This window comes from Mustelus asterias, chromosome 8 (assembly GCF_964213995.1).
Source record: "Mustelus asterias chromosome 8, sMusAst1.hap1.1, whole genome shotgun sequence".
NCBI lineage: Eukaryota > Metazoa > Chordata > Chondrichthyes > Carcharhiniformes > Triakidae > Mustelus > Mustelus asterias.
Window position 1 is genome coordinate 120,328,485 of NC_135808.1, and position 21,429 is coordinate 120,349,913.

A 21,429-nucleotide genomic window follows, 5' to 3' on the forward strand; every position below is an offset into this window, starting at 1 on the left:
CTGCTGGAGAGACGGTTCAACTGGAGAGGGGATACTATGCCACAAATTAAATTGAGACAAATCATTCAAGATAAGCCCAGGCCGTGACAAACTCTTCCTATTCTGCGAGTAGAACTAATTGGTCTTGTTATTTCCAGCCTTTGATGAAAAGGTGTTACACATCTGTTGTGTTCCTATTGCTTCCACCAGAATTGAAACAATGGCCTTGTTTGAACGATAAACTGCAATGTGTTGACAGATAGTGTTGTGCCGATGTTTTAACAAGATTACCGCACCTGCCAGAGGCACAGGTTTTCTAAGTGATCAGCTACCTGTTTGGACGAGTAACAAAAGACAGGCTCATTTAGAATCCATTCTTGCACACATTCCCATTAATGAATAGCGAGTCGGCAGGAAGAATACACCTTCCCTAAGGCAGGATACTTTCCACATGCACACCAACAATGTTACCTCCAACACCTTCACTCGAAAAGTCCTTCTGAAATTAGCTTGAATTTCTCAAGATACTGCTGCTCTTTGGATAGACCAAGAAATGGCTTCATTCAGATCAACCATAAACTGTGCCGACTATACAAAGCAGCCCCTTACAATCTCTCCTAGTGTATTTCCTTGCTGAATCTTTACATGAAGCGTTCATTCACAGACACGTTTTAGGATCAATTATTAACCTGGAGATAGGTTGGCTTTTAGTTGAACCAGTGTATACCAGGTACAGATGAAGTAGTAGAAATAGCTCCATGAGGAGTGTTAAGCTGTGTATGTCCCAGGGTTACTTGCCCGGTGGCACAATGGTTAGCACTGCTGCTTCACAGCACCAGGGACCCAGGTTCGATTCCCGGCTTGGGCCACTGTCCGTGAGAAGTCTGTACGTTCTCCCTGTGCCTGTGTGGGTTTCTTCCGGGTGCTCCGGCTTCCTCCCACAGTCCAAAAGACGTGCTGGTTAGATGCATTGGTCATGCTAAATTCTCCCTCAATGTACCTGAACAGGCGGTGGAGTGTGGTGAGTAGGGGATTTTCACTGTAACAGGTCTATTATTTAAATGGTAAAAAATTGCAGCATGCTGCTGTGCAGAGGGACCTGGGTGTCCTTATGCAGGAATCTCAAGGAGTTGGTTTGCAGGTGCAGCAGGTAATTAAGAAGGCAAATGGAAATTTGTCCTTCATTGCTAGAGGGATGGAGTTTAAAAACAGCAAGATTATGTTGCAGCTGTATAAGGTGCTGGTGAGGCCACACCTGGAGTACTGTGTACAGTTTTAGTCTCCTTACTTGAGAAAGGATATACTGGCACTGGAGGGGGTGCAGAGGAAATTCACTCGGTTGATTCCGGAGTTGAGCGGGTTGGCTTATGAGGAGAGACTGAGTAGACTGGGGCTATACTCATTGGAATTCAGAAGAATGAGGGGAGATCTTATAGAAACATATAAGATTATGAAGGGAATAGATAAGATAGAAGCAGGGAAGTTGTTTCCACTGGTGGGTGAAACTAGAACTAGGGGGCATAACCTCAAAATAAGGGGAAGCAGATTTAGGACTGAGTTGAGGAGGAACTTCTTCACACAAAGGGTCGTGAATCTGTGGCATTCCCTGCCCAGTGAAGCAGTTGAGGCTACCTCATTGAATGTTTTTAAGGCAAGGATAGATAAATTTTTGAACAGGAAAGGAATTAAGGGTTATGGTGAGCGGGCGGGTAAGTGGAGCTGAGTCCATGAAAAGATCAGCCATGATCTTATTGAATGGCGGAGCAGGCTCGAGGGGCCAGATGGCCTACTCCTGCTCCTAGTTCTTATGTTCTTATGTTCTCATGTTCATTGCAGTGCTAATGTAAGCCTACTTGTAATAAATAAATATTTATTTCTCAAGAACACAATTAGGCCATTCAACCTCTCGAGTCTGTGCCACCATTTATTTAGATCTGTACCTTATTTCCCTGTACCTGCCTTGGTTCCATATCCTTAATACCCTTGTCTGACAAATTCTTCTCAGAGGAAGTTTTCTGGTCTGAATCTCTGCAGTGGGCTTGCTATTTTATTGCATTTTTAAAAATTTGAGATGGAACAAAACTTTGCGTTTCACGTGTTAATTGTAGTTGCCTGTTTCAGCAAGCTTGCATGCAGACAGGCGTGTAAAGAGCGTGTTAACCCTCTCTGACAATCGATCGATGATTCACACACATCAGCACTGGTGTTTGTGACAGCTGTTCCTATCTATTACTTGACACCTGGAATTGATGATTTCGGGTCAGCCGAGCTAACGGACGCAGTCAGCATCTTCCAGCTGATCTGTCTCAGTGAGGGCCCTGCCAGAGATTCAGCCTTCGGTGCCTTTTAAACAGCTATTCAAGTTAACGCAAACAGACCTCAAGAGTCCAGCTCTGCTCTGCATCGACCACAGGTTTAATGTAAAGATGTAAGTAAAAGTTCTGAGGTAAATCTTCTCAGTAATAGGGTCATAGAGTCTTGCAGCATGGAAATAGGCCCTTCGGCCCAACTTGTCCATGCCGCCCTTTATTTTTTAAACCCCGAAGCTAGACCCAATTGCCCGCATTTGGCCCATATCCCTCGATACCCATCTTACCCATGTAACTGTCTAAATGATTTTTAAAAGACAAAATTGTACCCGCCTCTACTACTACCTCTGGCAGCTTGTTCTAGACACTCACCACTCTCTGTGTGAAAAAATTGCCCCTCTGGATCATAGAAACATAGAAAAACTACAGCACAAACAGGCCCTTCGGCCCACAAGTTGTGCCGAACACATCCCTACCTTCTAGACCTACCTATAACCCTTCATCCTATTACGCTCCATGTACTCACCCAGGAGTCTCTTAAAAGACCCTATTGAGTTCGCCTCCACCACCACTGACAGCAGCCGATTCCACTTGCCCACCACCCTCTGTGTGAAAAACTTACCCCTAACATCTTCCCTGTACCTACTCCCCAGCACCCTAAACCTGTGTCCTCTCGTAGCAGACATTTCCACCCTGGGAAAAAGCCTCTGAGAGTCCACCCGATCTGTGCCTCTCAACATCTTATACACCTCTATTAGGTCTCCTCTCATCCTTCGTCTCTCCAAGGAGAAAAGACCGAGCTCCCTCAACCTATCCTCATAAGGCATGCCACTCAATCCAGGCAACATCCTTGTAAATCTCCTTTTCATCCTTTCAATCTTTTCCACATCCTTCCTATAGTGAGGCGACCAGAACTGAGCACAGTACTCTAAGTGGGGTCTGACGAGGGTCTTATATAGCTGCATCATTATCCCCGGACTCCTAAACTCAATCTCTCGATTGATAAAGGCCAGCACACCATACGCCTTCTTAACCACCTCCTCCACCTGCAGGGCCGATTTCAGAGTCCTATGGACCCGGACCCCACGGTCCTTCTGATCCTCTACAGTACTAAGAGTCTCTCCCTTTATATTGTACTCCTTCATCCCATTTGACCTACCAAAATGGACCACGATGCATTTATCTGGGTTGAAGTCCATCTGCCACTTGTCCACCCAGTCTTGCATCCTATCTATGTCCCTCTGTAACTTCTGACATCCCTCCAGACTATCCACAACCCCACCAGCCTTCGTGTTGTCAGCAAACTTACCAACCCATCCCTCCGCTTCCTCATCCAGGTCACTTATGAAAATGACAAACAGCAAAGGTCCCAGAAGAGATCCCTGGGGCACACCACTGGTGACCGACCTCCATTTAGAAAAAGACCCATCTATACACACTCTCTGCTTCCTTTGGGCGAGCCAGTTCTGGATCCACAGGGCAGCAGCCCCTTGGATCCCATGCCCTCTCACTTTTTCTAGAAGCCTTGCATGGGGGATCTTTTCGAACGCCTTGCTAAAATCCATATAAACCACATCTACCGTCTTCCCTTCGTCAATGTGTTTAGTCACATTTTCGAAGAACTTCACCAGGCTCGTAAGGCACGATCTGCCCTTGACAAAGCCATGCTGAGTATTCTTGAGCATACTAAACCTCTCTAAATGCTCATATATCCTGTCCCTCAGGATCTTCTCCATCAGTTTACCAACCACTGAGGTTAGACTCATCGGTCGGTAATTTCCTGGGCTATCCCTATTCCCCTTCTTGAAAATAGGAACCACATCCGCAATCCTCCGGCACCTCTCACGTCTCTATCGACGACGCAAAGATCATCGCCAGAGCTCTGCAATCTCTTCCCTCGCCTTCCACAGTAACCTGGGGTACATCTCATCCGGACCCGGCGACTTATCCCGGATCCTTTTGTATCTCCTCTCTCACCTTAAACCTATGCCCTCGAGTTTTAGACTCCCCTACCTTTGGGAAAAGATATTGACTATCTAGCTGATCTGTGCCCCTCATTATTTTATAGACCTCTATAAGATCACCCCTCAGCCTCCCACGCTCCAGAGAAAAAAGTCCCAGTCTATCTTGCCTCTCCTGTAATGTAATGTAAAGCCAGTTAGAAAAATTGCCCTTTTCATAGAATAGAATAGAATCATAGAATCCCTACAGTGCAGAAGGAAGCCATTCAGCCCATTGAGTCTGCATCACCCACAATCTCATCCAGCCCCACCCCCGTAGCCTCACGTATTTACCCTGCCAGTGGTAATTTACCATGGCCAATGAACCCACCCGCACATCTTTGGAGTGTGGGAGGAAACCGGAGCACCCGGAGGAAACCCAAGCAGACACGGAGAGAATGTGCAAACTCTGCACAGACAGTGACCCAAGCCGGGAATCGAACCTGAGTCACTGGCACTGTGAGGCAGCAGTGCTAACCACTGTGCCACCGTGCTGCCCTTTCTTTGGATTAAATCATTGTGGGTGAATAGAAGCCATGGCTTTGTTGTTTGCCTCTCCATATATCTGCAACCTCCACCAGCCCTACTCCCTCCTGAGAGCTATCCTGCCTCCAATTCTGCCTTCTTGCTCATCCTTCATTTCCTTCATTCCATTCTTGGTGCCTAAGGGCAGCACTGCTGCCTCACAACGTCAGGGACTCGAGTTTGATTCCAGCCTTGGTTGACTGTGTGGAGTTTGCACATTCTCCCCGTGTCTGCGTGGGTTTCCTCCGGGTGCTCCAGTTTCCTCCCACAGTCCAAAGATGTGCTGGTTAGGTGGATTGACCAGAGTAAATTGCCCCTTAGTGTCCACAGATGTGTAGTTTAGGGGGTGATTAATGGGGTAAATCCATGGAGTTACGGGGACAGGATCTGGGTGGGATGCTCTGTCGGAAAGTTGGTGCAGACTCGCTGGGCTGAATTGCCTTTTTCTGCACTGTAGGGATTCTATGATTCCTTCAACCTCGGCCCAAAGCCCTGAAATTCTTTCCCTAAAACCCTCCGCTTCTCTGTTCTCTTTTAAGATGCTGTTCAAAACCTACATCTGACCAAATCTTTGGTCACTGTTTCTAGTATTACCTTTTAGTGACTCGGTGTTGAGAGCGGCCTGTGAAGCAGCTTTTTGCTATGTTGTTGTTGACCCAAACACCGTGCTGCAGAGGAATCATAGAACACTGATGGCGGCCATTTGACTTGTTAGACTTGTGTTGGCTCTTTGAGAGGGCAGCTGTGCTCAGTGCCACGCCTCTGCTATTGTCCATAACCCTCTAAGTTCCTCATCCTCCATACCTGCTCAACTTCCTCTTAAGACAATTTATGGGATTACCATCCATCATCTTCTGTTATCAAGGGGAGGCAGGGCGGAGTGGTATTATCACTGGACTAGGGCTCGGGGGACCTGGGTTCGAATCCACCATGGCACTTGGTAAAATCTGGGCAGAATCTTCAGGAGTGCTGAAAATGGCATACCATACCCGCCAATTCTGACAGGATCACTGCCATTTCACACTCAATCAAGCCCAGGAGTAATAGTGCAGCATTCTGCCTGGAACTAAGTCCTGGGACCGCACTCGATCTTGAGGCCAGGAGGGTAGGGGATGCCCCAAGGGTGGGGGGGGCAATCTCATTGTTAGGGGGTAGGCCTAGGGCAAGGGAGGGCTGGCTGGAGCTCCCAGGTTCTGGAGGTCAAGGAACCCCAAATATGAAGGGGCCTTCAGATTGAGGCAACCCCATCAAATAATACAATCAAGCTGGTCAGACAATTTGTCTTTAACATACCCATTCCTGGCTCCCCTTGATTAAGCTCTGCCTTTCCAAATGAAAGTTCAGCTTGTACCTGATGATGGTTTCCAATAACCTCTCCGGTGCTGATGTTAGGCTGACTGAATGCAGGTCCCGGTTTTACCCTTCTCTCATTTCTGGAATTTGAAGTAACCAACCCTCTGCCACTACTTTGATACACTGAGGGTTAATTGTGACCTGTGCCTTTACTATTTCTACTCTTTGCTTCTGTCAATGGCTGAGGGTGCATTCAATCCAGACCAGGTGATTACCCATTGAGTGGCATGGTAGCACAGTGGTTAGCACTGCTGCTTCACAGCTCCAGGGACCAGGGATCAATTCCCAGCTTGGGGTCACTGTCTGTGTGGAGTTTGCACATTCTCCCCATGTCTGCGTGGGTTTCCTCTGGATGCTCTGGTTTCCTCCCACAGTCCAAAGATGTGTGGGTTAGGTTGGTTGGCCATGCTAAATTGCCTCTTACTGTTCCCGGATGCGTATGTTAGAGGGATTAGCGGGACAAATATGTGGGGTTATGGGAATAGGGCCTGGGTGGGATTGTTGCCGGTGCAGATTCGATGGGCTCAAAGGCCTCTTTCTGCACTGTAGGGTTTCTATGATTAGTACATCTTCTTCATTACCATCTGGTCCATCACTTATAGACCTTCACATAAGCTTGATTTGTGAGGACAGATACAAAGTACTTATTTAATACTTGGCCCGTATCTTCTACATGAAGATTTCCTTTGGATACATTATGGGGCTAGCATTTTCCTTAGCGAGCCACTTTAATATATGTTTCTAAAATGTTTCAGGATTTAAATGATGCCACCTGCTAAACTTTCTTTTGCCTCCTGTGTGAACCTTTTCAATTCTCTCCTGTACTTTCCATAATCTTCCTTGTTCTAATGAATCATACTCCTGACATCTGCCGGACGCTGCCTTTATCTGTTTTATTTTAACTTTTCTTTCCTATCTCATTCAGGGTATGTTAGCTTTGAATACTCGATCTTTTCCTTTCAAAGGGATAAGCCTAGTTTGTCAACTGTAGCTCACTTGGTGGTGGCACTCGAGTCAGGAGCACAGAAATCAGGGCTGGCACCCAGCGCAGCACTGGGGAAGTGCTGCACTGTTGGGGATGTCTTTTGGATGAGACCCTATCGTCATGTAAAAGATCCCATTATATCATTCCAAAGAAGAGCAGGGAAGTTATCTGTGGTGCCCTGGACAATATAAGTCCCTCAATCCATGTTACACAAAGTCATGATCACAGATTACTGTTTGTGAGAATTGACTGTTATTGGCTGCTTCAGACCTCCATTACAGCAGTGACTACAGTGCAAAACAAAAGTACACCATTGGCTGTAAAGTGCTTTCAAACATCCAGTGGTTGTGTAAACCTCCACATAAATGCAAGTCTTTCTTTCTTTGAACTCTCTCAGCCCTGAATGCCTCCCATTGTTCTGTTACCGCTTGACCCTGGAATCGCCTTTTCCAATTTACTGGTTCTTAAATCATCAAAATTAGTTTACCCCAGTTGAGCATTTTTAATGTCCATGTTTTCTGGTCTCTGTCTATAATTATTCTAACCTGAATTAGGTTGTGGTCTTTGCAAGCTGGGTGTAATACTTACCATACTTCATTGCCCAAAATTAGATTAACACTGCTTCCATCCTTTTGGACAGGAGGCATATTGATCAAGGAAATTGTACACATATCAGAAATTTCTCTCCTTGCCCTACTCTTAGCAGGATGTCTATATTAAGGTTGTTAACATCTTCTAATATTACTGTTCTAATTTTATTATCTTTGGAATCCCCTACAGTGCAGAGGGAGGCCCATTGAGTCCGCAGCGACCCTCTGACAGAGTATCTTCCCCAGGCCCACCACCCCACCCTACCCCATGGCTAATCCATCTAACTTACACGTCTTGGGAAACTAAAGGGTGATTTAGCATGGCCAATCAACCTAGCCTGCACATCTTTGGACTGTGGGAGGAAACCGGAATGAAACCCACGCAGACACGTGGAGAACGTTCAAACTCTGCACATACGGTCACCCAAGACTGGAATTGAACTCGGGTCCCTGGCGCGGTGAGGCAGCAGTGCTAACCACTGTGCCATCGTGCCACCCTATGTGCCTTAGAAATTTGCCAACAAGCTTTCTTTTTCACATTTTGGAGTTCTATTTAAATGAAAATCCCAGCTATGTAAATATTCACTCTCCTGTTCCTTAAACCCAAGCCAAGTGGATTCAGTCCAAGAAGCAGCTGGTATATTCAATCTATTTCAAACTTTTCATCCTTAATTAATAATGCCACCCTCTTTTTATTCCTTCTCTGTCTTGAATACTTAGTAACTCAGCATATAAAGGATTTGTGAAGGATTGTACTGGAGCAGAAGTGTTGGACACAAATGACGCATAATTGCAAAAGATTTATTAACAGGTTATTGTGTCTCAATAATACCATGACTTTGCTGTTAGTACAGCACCAATCTTTCACTCCATAGACACAGCATGACCCTGCAGATCTTGTAACTTAGCTTCACTTTCTCAGGCTACCTTCCCATGGCAGTGTTCAGAGTGAAGCACTATCCTGTCCTCACCTAGAACATCAGCAGTGTCCAGCAAGGGTCAGCAGACAACACTCAGCAGCAGGAGGCCTGACCAATGTTCGCTAAAAGATACTGGCTAATTCTGCAGAGATTAAGGATTGAAGCTGGAATCACCTCCAACTCCATGGGCTGGATTTTCCAGCCGTGCTCACCCCAAGACCGGAAAATCCCGCTCAAGGTCAACGGATCTTTGCCCGGTCCTGTCCCGACCGCTACGATTCCCGTGGCAGGTGGGACAGGAAAATTCCACCCCATGCTTCAGGACCACACGATGTAGTTTCCAGGGCAAGCTCCTGGGGAAAGGATTTTCGTTGATACATGGCGACTATGCAAATCCTTAAAAATGGCAGGATCTGTAAGCCCTGTTAGGGTGGCTCAGTGGTTAGCACTGCTGCCTCACAGCGCCAGGGACCCAGATTCAATTCCGACCTTGGGTGACTGTTTGTGTGGAGTTTGCAGGTTCTCTCTAGGTTTGTGTGGGTTTCCTCCGGGTGCTCTGATTTCCTCCCAGACTCCAAAGATGTGCAGGTTAGGTGGATTGGCCATGCTAAATTGCCCCTTAGTGTCCCAAGATGTGTAGATTAGATGGATTAGCCTAGATAAAAATGTGTGATGTTGTGGGGATAGGGCAGGGGAGAGGGCCTGGGTAAGATACTCTCTCAGAGAGTCAGTGCATACTTGATGGTCTCTTCTGCACTGCAGGGATTCTATGACATTTCCAGCAGATCCTATTTTTGCTGCTAGGCGAAAGGCTCATTGTGAAGAGTGAGTGAGGTGGTGGTGTGAATTACACTCAGCTGGGCCATTTAAACTCCACGCACGAAACAAGCAGACCCATGTTTCACTCCAAATATGACCTTGGATCTGTGCTGTGTGTTCCACAACTTTATGGTGGCGGTGTAAATACTCTTGAAGGACAGATAACGTATGTAAACTATCAAACTTTCAAGTTATTTAAATCCCATGCCCCTTTTAAAATTCAACAAAAAGCCTGCATGTATCTGAGAAAATTTTAAAAATCGGTTCTAACAGTGTAGCTGTTTGTTGGCATTACCCTAAGTACTGTCATTATAGTATTCTTGCTGTCTAACTGCTTTCAAAACATATCATTATTGTAAGTTTTCAATTTGATTGATAACTCAATTAAGTTATTAAAAGATTAGCTGTCTTTGTGGATTTATGAATACAAATGTTTGTTTTTATGAGGGATTAAGTACTTGTGAGGATTTTAAAAATGGGCTTTTATGAATGAGAGTTTCTTAATGTAGTGAGGTATGTAATAGATACTTAGAATTTTATTTTTATCTCAGCATGGCTCCTGAGGCCTGCCCATGGTGGATACTGCATTAGTTGGCAGAGGGGGCATAAGGGAAAAGGACGGTGGGTGGGGAGCAAGAATTGCCATTGATGTAGGTGCTATAAGGGGCTGTGGAGATGACTGCGTTGGCATGCAGGTGGATGATGGGGCTATTGGTTTGGGTTGAGAGGCATAGGTTGGCATGCAGTGTATAGGGGTCTATTTGGGAAATGGATAGGCATATTTAACAAAATAGCTGGGGCAAAGTCCTGGAGAGTTGAGGGGAATCTTTTAACAAGCCTACCTCAGCAATCTGCAGCCTCTGTGACCGCCTCCAATCTGTGCCTGACTCTATCCATATTTTGTAAATTCCTCCACCTTAGCATCAAGAAGCCACTCGAGAAGCTCGATACACTCGAGACAAAGCAGCTCGCCTGATTAGCGCTCCAGCCACCAACTTAAACATTCACTTCCTCCACCACCAATACACAGTGACAGGTGTGTACCATCTACATAAACCTTAGGAAGCACCTTCCAAAGCCATGATTTCTACCGCAATCAGTAAGGATAGGCAGCAACACCTCCTCCACGATCATCCTCAACACCGGTGCTCCACAAGGCTGTGTCCTCAGCCCCCTACTATACTCCTTATACACCCATGACTATGTGGTCAAATTCCCCTCCAACTTGATTTTCAAGTTTGCTGATGACACCATTGTAGTCGGATCTCAAACAATGACGAGACAGAGTACAGGAATGAGATAGAGAATCTGGTGGACTGGCACGGCAACAATAATCTCTCCCTCAATGTCAACAAAATGAAGGAGATTGTCATTGACTTCAGGAAGCGTAAAGGAGAACATGCCCCTGTCTACATCAATGGGGACGAAGTAGAAAGGGTTGAGAGCTTCAAGTTTTTAGATGTCCAGATCACCAACAACCTGTCCTGCTCCCCCCATGCTGACACTATAGTTAAGAAAGTCCACCAACACCTCTACTTTCTCAGAAGACTAAGGAAATTTGGCATGTCAGCTACGACTCTCACCAACTTTTACAGATGCACCATAGAAAGCATTCTTTCTGGTTGTATCACAGCTTGGTATGGCTCCTGCTCTGCCCAAGACCGCAAGGAACTACAAAAGGTCGTGAACGAAGCCCAGTCCATCACGCAAACCAGCCTCCCATCCATTGATTCTGTCTACACTTCCCGCTGCCTCAGAAAAGCAGCCAGCATAATCAAGGACCCCACGCACCCCGGGCATTCTCCCTTCCACCTTCTTCCGCCAGGAAAAGATACAAAAGTCTGAGGTCACGTAGCAACCGACTCGAGAATAGCTTCTTCCCAGCTGCTGTCAGACTTTTGAATGGACCTACCTCGCATTCAGCTAATCTTTCTCTACACCTTAGCTATGACTGTAACACTACATTCTGCAGTCTCTCATTTCCTTCTCTATGTACGGTATGCTTTGTCTGTATAATGTACAAGAAACAATATTTTTCACTGTGTACCAATACATGTCACAATAAATCAAATCAAACCAAATCTAGAAAGACAAGGGCAGCAGAAACATCGGAAATCATGACCTGGAAGTTCTCCTCCAGGCCAAGCACCATCCTGACTTGGAAATATATCGCTGTTCCTTCAGTGTCGCCGGGGCAAAACCCTGGAACTCCCTTCCTAACAGCACTGTGGGTGTACCTGTGTCTTGGGTACTGCAGCGGTTCAAGAAGACAACTCTCCACCACCTTCTGAAGGGCAACAAGGGATGGGCAATAAATGTTGTCCTAGACAACGACACTCACATCTCATAATAGAATAAAAAAAACCTCCCTTCCTGCTTTCAAATATGTCATGTAAAAACCCTGCTCTTCTGATCTGCTTAACTGCTCACATCTGTTCAAATATCAGAATGTTTAAGAAAAGAAAATTAAACCTGTTATTTTAATTCTCACCTTCCTGCCTTTCAGAAAGCTTGGCTTCTTCCCCCACAACACCCCCCTATCCCTGCCACCCACCCACACCCTATCCCAGGGCAGCTGCCAATGAACACAGTCATCTGGAGGAGATTGACCTCAGGAAGTGTCCATTTGGCAAGCATATAAGCAGCCGCGGACAGGACCGACTTTGAGCCAATGGGGAAGGTGATGGCCTAGTGGTATTATCGCTAGACTATTAATCCAGAAACTCAGCTAATGTTCTGGGAACCCGGGTTCGAATCCCGCCATGGCAGATGGTGGAATTTGAATTCAAAAAAAAAATCTGGAATTAAGAATCTACTGCTGACCATGAAGCAATTGTCAATTGTTGTAAAGATCCATCTGGTTCACTAATGCCCTTTAGGGAAGGAAATCTGCCGTCCTTACCTGGTCTGGCCTACATGTGACTCCAGAGCCACAGCAATGTGGTTGACTCTCAACTGCCCTCGGGCAGCTAGGGATGGGCAACAAATGCTGGGCAGCCAGCAACGCCCATGTCCCACGAATGAATAAAAATAATAAATTAAATATCAGCTTGGTGTGTTAAGCCAAGATCACTGGGGCGGCATGGTGGCACAGTGGTTAGCACTGCTGCCTCACAGCGCCAGGGACCCGGGTTCAATTCCAGCCTCGGGCGACTGCCTGTGTGGAGTTTGCACATTCTCCCCGTGTTTGCTTGGGTTTCCTCCGGGTGCTCCGGTTTCCTCCCACAGTCCCAAGATGTGTAGGTTAGGGGGATCAACAGGATAAATACGTGGAGTTATGGGGTTAGGGCCTGGGTGGGAAGCTCTGTTGGAGAGTCAGTACAGACTCAATGGGCCAAAAGGCCTCCTTATTCAATGCAGGGATTCTATGATCACCTGTGAGTGACGCCACAGGAGATCAGTTGTGCCAACCACAAATTTCTTTGCGACATTATACATCTTCAGGGTGTGTAGTGGTGAGGAATAGGCCTTGCAGGGTATAGAACCATACAGTGTAGAAGGAAGCCATTCCGGCCTTCGAGTCTGCACTGACCACAATCCCACTCAGGCCCCATCCCCATAACCTCATGCATTTACGCCAACTAGTCCCCCTGACACTAAGGGGCAATTTAGCATGGCCAATCCACCTGACCCGCACATCTTTGGACTGTGGGAGGAAATCGGAGCACCTGCGGGAAACCCATGCAGTCACGGGGATAAAGTGCAGACTCCGCACAGACAGTGACCCAAGCCGGGAATCGAACCCGGGTCTCCGGCACTGTGAGGCAGCTGTGCTAACCCACTGTGCCACTGTACACCAAACAATGATGATGTTTCAGCCACGAAAATAAAGGAAGCCCACATGCATCCCTATTGCAGCCTGTTTCTTTAACCAGCGTTGTGTCTCAACATTTGGGTCAGGGTTTTTTTTTTGTAGTTTGAAGGTAACAAATTTAATACAATCCTCCTGTTACTTTCCACTTCGAGTCAATGGTGTAACGTCAGAACATCTGTCCTTGAAACAGTGTTGGTGGTCTGAGCGCATGATGGCAACGTTGAAGCGAGAAGTCTCGGGTAGGAAACCTGATGGCTTTGATGATGCCTTTTGATCCGTTGGAGTGTTTATGTCTGGAGAATGAGGGGCCATTCAGCGTGCCCGCCTGTTTACGGACCCCCTTCATTAGCTGGCTTGTTGCAGTCAGGTGCAGAGGCCAGCATTTGACCGGTCACCTTTAACAGCCTCCCCTGCCCTGCCACACAAAAGCTCGCAGAGATAGTCGAAAAGCACCTGCGGAGAAACAGCATTGTCAAAACACAAGAGCACAGAGTCATAGAAACTCCTCCCCAAATCGTACAGGGGGCCTGTTTAAACAGTCATAACATTTACAATGAGATAAGAAAAACAAAGGACTGACTCGGATACAGCCACAGCTATGACTGGGAAGCAATTTGCCCTGGTACCACTCTGCTTCACAAAGTAACACTGATAAAAGTGCCAGATTCAAAGCATTCTCCTGCTTTTGTTCACCAACCATTTACCAGGAATTCAAAGTGAAGCAAAATATTCATTTACAGCAAGCCGGCAGATTTTAAACATGCCACCAGCATGAAGGGCAGATCAGGGTATGATGTGACAGTCACTTTCTTTGTGGATATGAAGCGTGCTTGATCAATGGCCTGAATCAAATTGACTTGTAGGGATTCTTGTAAGGGGGTGGCACGATGGTACAGTGATTAGCACTGCTGCCTCACAGCGCCAGGAACCCAGGTTCAATTCATTGTCTTGGGTCACTGTCTGTGTGGAGTTCTTCATGCTCCCTGTGTCTGCGTGGGTTTCCTCCAGGTGCTCTGGTTTCCTCCCACACTCCAAAGACATGCTGGTTAGGTTGATTGACCATGCAAAATTGACTCTGGTGTCAGGGGATTAGCAGGGTAAATGTGTGGGGTTATGAGAATAGGACTGGGTGGGATTGTGGTCGGTGCAGACTCGATGGGCCGAATGGCCTTCTGCACTGAAGGGATTCTATGATTCTGTGACTTTCAAGGGTAAAAGGGAAAGGGGTCAAAGAGGATGTGAAGATATCTGTTAAAGCCCCAACTACTGCCTCCTGCAGATAGATCCCATCCGGCCCCGGGGACTTGTCTACCTTAATGCAATTTAGAGTGCTCAACACTTCCTCCTTCCTTTGGAAGTTAGAGTGAACTCTCCAACAGTCAGACAGTAAAAGGTAAAATACTGCGGATGCTGGAATCTCAAACAAAAACAGGAAATGCTGGAAAATCTCAGCAGGTCTGACAGTATCCATGGAGAGAGAATAGAGCCAATGTTTCAAGTCAGGATGACCCTTTGTCAGAGCTGAAGACAAGGAAAGTAGGACGAGACTTTTAAGGATAATGCTCTAAGCAGCAAGAATTCCACCACAGCCTGACCCACCTGAACTCCAGAAGAAAGTACATTGCTTTACGCCTGACACCCTCAGTCTCCCTGGTTCAAACATCACCATGCCCAGGGCACATCAGGGTGGCACGTTGGCACAGTGGTTAGCACTGCTGCCTCACAGACCCGTGTTCAATTCCCAGCCTGGGTCACTGTCTGTGCGGAGTCTGCACATTTTCCCCGTGGGTTTCCTCCGGGTGCTCTGATTTCCTCCCACAGTCTGAAAGACGTGCTGGTTAGGTGCGTTGTCCATGCTAAATTCTCCCTCAGTGTACCCGAACAGGTGCCGGAGTGTGGCGACTAGGGGATTTTCACAGTAACTTCATTAATGTAAGCCTACTTCTGACACTAATAAATAAATCTTAAACTTAAAAATGCTGAGAAACCTTAACATATCAATGTACTTCACCGAAAAGCAACTAGAAAGTACAGTGGCTCCAGGCAATATGAATTTCAATAAGAGCTTTTATTGCTGAAAGAAGAAAACTTAAGGAGTTAGTACAGTAAGAAGTCTCACAACACCAGGTTAAAGTCCAACAGCTTTATTTGGAATTACAAGTGACTCACCTGATGAAGGAGCAGCGCTCCGAAAGCTCGTGATTCCAAATAAACCTGTTGGACTTTAACCTGGTGTTGTGAGACTTCTTACCGTGCCCACCCCAGTCCAACGCCGGTATCTCCACCTCATGCCTAAGGGTCATCAAGACACACAAATATATGAATGTGAAACTTGGTTCAGTCAAATATCTGTTAAATATGGGCGGCACGGTAGCACAGTGGTTAGCACTGCTGCTTCACAGCTCCAGGGGCCTGGGTTCGATTCCCGGCTTGGGTCACTGTCTGTGTGGAGTTTGCACATTCTCCTCGTGTCTGCGTGGGTTTCCTCCGGGTGCTCCGGTTTCCTCCCACAGTCCAAAGATGTGCGGGTTAAGTTGATTGGCCATGCTAAAATAAAATTGCCCTTAGTGTCCTGAGATGCGTAGGTTAGAGGGATTAGTGGGTACATCTGTAGGGATATGGGGGTAGGGCCTGGATGGGATTGTGGTCGGTGCAGACTCGATGGGCCGAATGGCCTCTTTCTGTACTGTAGGGTTTCTATGATTCTATGATCTGATTCATATGCAAACGGCAATGATTGAGAATATGGTTTACCACCCAGGAAAGGTTCTCACAATGGCTGAAGCTTTGGATTAATGTGCTGCAGATAATATGTTGAATATTAGAGTCATAGAATCATAGAGGTTTGCAACATAGAAACAGGACCTTCGGCCCAACTTGTCCATGCCGCCCTTTTTTTTAAACCCCTAAGCTAATCCCAATTGCCCGCATTTGGCCCATATCCCTCTCTACCCATCTTATCCATGTAACTATCTAAATGCTTTTTAAAAGACAAAATTGTACCCGCCTCTACTACTACCTCTGGCAGCTTGTTCCAGACACTCGTCACCCTCTGTGTGAAAAAATTGCCCCTCTGGACACTTTTGTATCTCTCCCCTCTCACCTTAAACCTATGCCCTCTAGTTTTAGACTCCCCTACCTTTGGGAAAAGATATTGACTAGCTAGCTGATCTGTGCCCCTCATTATTTTATAGACCTCTATAAGATCACCCCTCAGCCTCCTACACTCCAGAGAAAAAAGTCCTAGTCTATTCAGCCTCTCCTTATAACTCAAACCATCAAGTCCCGGTAGCATCCTAGTAAATCTGTTCTGCACTCTTTCTAGTTTAATAATATCCTTTCTATAATAGGGTGACCAGACCTATACACAATATTCCAAGTGTGGCCTTACCAATAACTTGTACAACTTCAACAAGACATCCCAACTCCTGTATTCAATGTTCTGACCAATGAAACCAAGGATGCCGAATGCCTTCTTCATCACCTTGTCCACCTGTGACTCCACTTTCAAGGAGCTATGAACATGTACCCCTAGATCTCTTTGTTCTGTAACTCTCTCTCTTACTTGCTCTGTTGGCCTGTTCATGTTCTTGTGACATACATTGGCTACAGACTAAGATGCTAAATTGGTGTTCTTTGTGCTTGTTTTACACCCAATGGATGCCACTTTCTAACCTCAAATGTCCAAATAATATATTCTGCTCATTAAAAAAAATTGGCAGGTCTGTGTCTTACCGCTCTTCCTGATTAGTCAAGCTGTTTCTCCACTTACTTTCTTGTCCCGACGGTTCTGATTTTTAAATATCGTAGAATCCCTACAGTACAGAAGGAGACCATTCGGCCCATCGAGTCTGCACCAACCACAATCCCACCCAGGCCCTATTCCCTTAACCCCACATATTTACCCTGCTAATCCCTGATACTAGGGTTAATTTAGCATGGCCAATCAACCTAACCTGCACATCTTTAGACTAATATATATTCCTTCATGGGATGTAGGCGTCACTGGCTGGGCCAGCATTTATTACCCATCCCTCGTTGCCCTTCAGAAGGTGGTGATGAGCTGCTGAGCTGCTGCAGTCCCTGAGGTGTAGGTACACCCACAGTGCTGTTAGGGAGGGAGTTCCAAGATTTTGACCCAGCGACAATGAAGGAACGACGATATATTTACAAGTTGGGATGGTGAGTAGCTTGGAGGGGAACTCGCAGGCGGTGGTTTTCCCGTGCTCCTGGTGCCCTTGAATTCCAAATGGTAATGTTCGTGGGTTTGGAAGGTGCTGTTGAAAGAAGCTTGGTGAGTTCCTGCAGTGCAGGTTGTACACGGTGCAGACTGCTGCCATTGAGCATTGGTGGTGAAGAAAGTGACTCTTTAAGCTGGGGGATAAGTGCCAGTCCATTGGGCCGCATTCTGCTTCTTCATTTCAGTCCTTGCATTGCCCACTATTGCATTCTTGGCACTGCCGGGACTGATGGAGCTGCCGGCCAAACCGATTGGCCGGTAGTTCCTGAGGGTGGGTTTTCCTCTCCAGTGAAGGAGGAGGTCCCACACTGGCCCTGTTTAGCCCACCTCAAACTTAGACATAGAAGATACAGGACCAGGAGGAGACTATTTAGCCCTTTGAGTCTGCTGCGTCATTCATCACGATCATAGCTGATCATCCAACCAAATGGCCTAATCCTGTTTTCTCCCCATAACTTTGATCCTATTCACCTCAAGTGCTATATCCAGCTGCCCCTTGAATACATTCAATGTTTTGGCCTCAACTACTTCCTGTGGTAATGAATTCCACAGGCTCACCACTCTTTGGGTGAAGAAATGTCTCCTCACCTCGATCCTAAATAGCCTACCCCGAATCCTCAGACTGTGACCCCTGGTTCTGGACTCCCCCACCACTGGGAACATCTTCCCACACCTACTCTGTCTAGTCCTGTTAGAATTTTATAAGTCTCTATGAGAACCCCCCTCATTCGTCTGAAATCCAGTGAAAACAATCCTAACCTAGTCAATCTCTCCTCAAACGCTTTGTGTTCTATGGTTGCGAGGTGGGTTGGCTCCACGCTGACTTCACTTCCCGTGGAATGGTCCATTGCCCCCTCTCTGCCACCACGGCCATTCCCAGTAATATTCGGCTCTCCATCAAAAATGGAAACAGCAGTGGTTCCAACACTGTTTCCTGTGGCATCCCACTCAGGACTTCCTCCCAACCCAACATAACTTGTCCATCAAACACGCACTGTTTTCCACTTACCAGTCCATTTCTTAACTATAATTTTGAGTTCACCTGAAGCAGAGCTTATCATGAAACATTGAAGAATCGGATTGCAAACTGATTATATAAGAGAAATTCTGTACACAGTCTGACACGTGCAGAGTTAGGCTGACATTGTGTAGTTGTCACAGCCTTACAGGATGTTGATTATCTAACATATACTGACTTCAGTCTTATGTACACAGATTAGAATTGATGTACATAGACTGTTCACAATCTGATGGATACAATATACACATTATAAATACAATATACCAATCATTATTTGATCTGTACAAGAAATTCTGTTCACAGTCTGATCTATACTGTATACCTAGTGCAGTCTATTTTATACGGTATACAGTTCATAATCTGATTGATCATTCTTCCTTTTAACTTGTCTCACACTATTATTTTCTACAGGATTTGCTGCATTTGACAGAAGCTGATCTGAGGCAGCTGGGAATTCAGAACCAGATGCACAGGACTCATATCGTATCCAGCATCTTTCTCCTTCAGGAGAGAGAGAGACGGAAAGGTACCCCAGTATAAGATCATACTCTTTCTTTATCGTGCGTGCGTGCCGCCTGCCCGCCCGCACATGCGTTTCAGGTTCATGTTCACTCGAGTTGGCCACATGAATTCTGCTGAATTAATGGTCCAGTTATAACGAGAGCTTGTTAGAGAATCCAACTCTGATCGGTGGCTCAGTGATAGCACTCTTGCCTCAACATCAGGAGGTTGTGAGTTCAAGCCCCACCCTAGAGCTTGGAGCACAATGTTGTGGTTGATGCTGTTTAAAAAAGGAGGTAGACAAAAGGCGGGTAACTATAGGCCGGTTAGCTTAACGTCCGTAGTTGGGAAATTGCTGGAATCCATCATTAAAGAAGAAATAGCAGGACACCTGGAAAAAAATGGTTCGATCAAGCAGACGCAGCATGGATTCATGAAGGGAAAGTCGTGTTTGACGAATTTACTGGATTTTTATGAAGATGTAACGAGTGCGGTTGACAGAGGGGAACCGGTGGATGTGGTGTTTTTGGATTTCCAGAAGGCGTTCGATAACGTGCCTCACAAAAGGTTGCTGCAGAAGATTAGGGTACACGGAGTTGGGGAGGATTGGCTATCTAACAGGAAGCAGAGAGTTGGAATAAATGGGTGCTTTTCTGGTTGGCAGTTGGTGACTAGTGGCGTGCCACAGGGATTGGTGCTGGGGCCTCAACTGTTTACCATATACATAGACGATCTGGAGGAGGGGACCAAGTGTAGGGTAACAAAGTTGCGGATGATACAAAGATGAGTGGGAAAGCGAATTGCGTGGAGGATGCGGAAAGTCTGCAGAGAGATTTGGATAGGCTAAGTGAGTGGGCGAGGATCTGGCAGATGGAGTATAACGTTGACAAGTGTGAAGTTATCCACTTTGGAAGGAATAATAGTAAAATGGACTATTATTTAAATGGTGCAAAATCACAACATGCTACTGTGCAGAGGGACCTGGGGGTCCTTGTGCATGAATCGCAAAAACTCAGTTTGCAGGTGCAGCAGGTGATCAAGAAGGCAAATGGAATGTTGGCCTTTATCGCGAAGGGCATGGAGTATAAAAGCAGGGAGGTCTTGCTGCAATTGTACAAGGTACTGGTGAGGCTGCAACTGGAGTACTGTGTGCAATTTTGGTCCCCTTATTTGCGGAAGAATGTATTGGCCTTGGAGGGAGTACAGAGAAGGTTCACCAGGTTGATACCGGAGATGAGGGGGCTAGCTTATGAGGAGAGATTGAGTAGATTGGGCCTGTACTCGTTGGAGTTTGGAAGGCTGAGGGGAGATCTTATAGAGACATATAAGATAATGAAGGGGCTAGACAGGGTAGAGGCAGAGAGATTCTTTCCACTTAGAAAGGAAACAAGAACTAGAGGACACAGCCACAAAATAAGGGGGAGTCAGTTTAGGACAGAGTTGAGGAGGAACTTCTTCTCTCAGAGGGTAATGAATCTCTGGAATTCTCTGCCCATTGAAGCAGTGGAGGCTACCTCGTTAAATATGTTTAAGTCACAGGTAGATAGATTTCTGATCAATAAGGGAATTAAGGGTTATGGTGAGCGGGCGGGTAAGTGGAACTAAACCACTATCAGATCAGCCATGATCTTATTGAATGGCGGGGCAGGCTCGAGGGGCTAGATGGCCTACTCCTGCTCCTATTTCTTCTGTTCTTATGTTCTTATGCTGAGGGAGTGCTGCATTGTTGGAAGTGCCATGCTTTGGGTGAGATGTTAAACTAGAGACCTTTTTGCTGCCTTGGGTGAATGTCAAAAATTCCCATGGCAATATTGTGAATACGAGCGGGGAGTTGGGGGCGGAGGGGTTTCTCCTGGGTATCTAAGCCAATACCTATCCCTTAGCCAACATCTAAACATGGACAGTCTAGTCAATTATTTCATTGTGGGGGCTTACTGTGTGTAAATTGGCTCCTATGTTACCTGCATAGTCATAGAGGTTTGCAACATGGAAACAGGCCCTTCGACCCAACTTGTCCATGCCGCCCTTTTAACCACTAAGCTAGTCCCAATTGCCCGCGTTTGGCCCATATCCCTCTATACCCATCTTACCCATGTGACTGTCTAAATGCTTTTTAAAAGACAAAATTGTACCCGCCTCTACTACTGCCTCTGGCAACTCGTTCCAGACACACAGCGCCCTCTGTGTGAAACAAATTGAAACACCCCCACTTCTTGCCTTCAAACAACCGCACAACCTCAAACAGACCATTGTCCGCAGCAAACTACCCACCTTCAGGAGAACAGTGACCACGACACCACACAACCCTGCCACAGCAACCTCTGCAAGACGTGCCAGATCATCGACACGGATGCCATCATCTCACGTGAGAAC

General features: G+C 46.4%; 1 protein-coding gene across 1 annotated transcript in view; it reads left to right on the forward strand.

Moving 5' to 3' along the window:
• bcar3 (BCAR3 adaptor protein, NSP family member) overlaps nt 1-21,429 on the forward strand; it is a 219,848-nt gene that overhangs the window by 64,822 nt on the left and 133,597 nt on the right. The window contains exon 3 of the mRNA XM_078218856.1: nt 18,967-19,081. Within this exon, the coding sequence (XP_078074982.1) occupies nt 18,967-19,081 (115 nt within the window). The remainder of the gene's footprint in view (nt 1-18,966; nt 19,082-21,429) is intronic.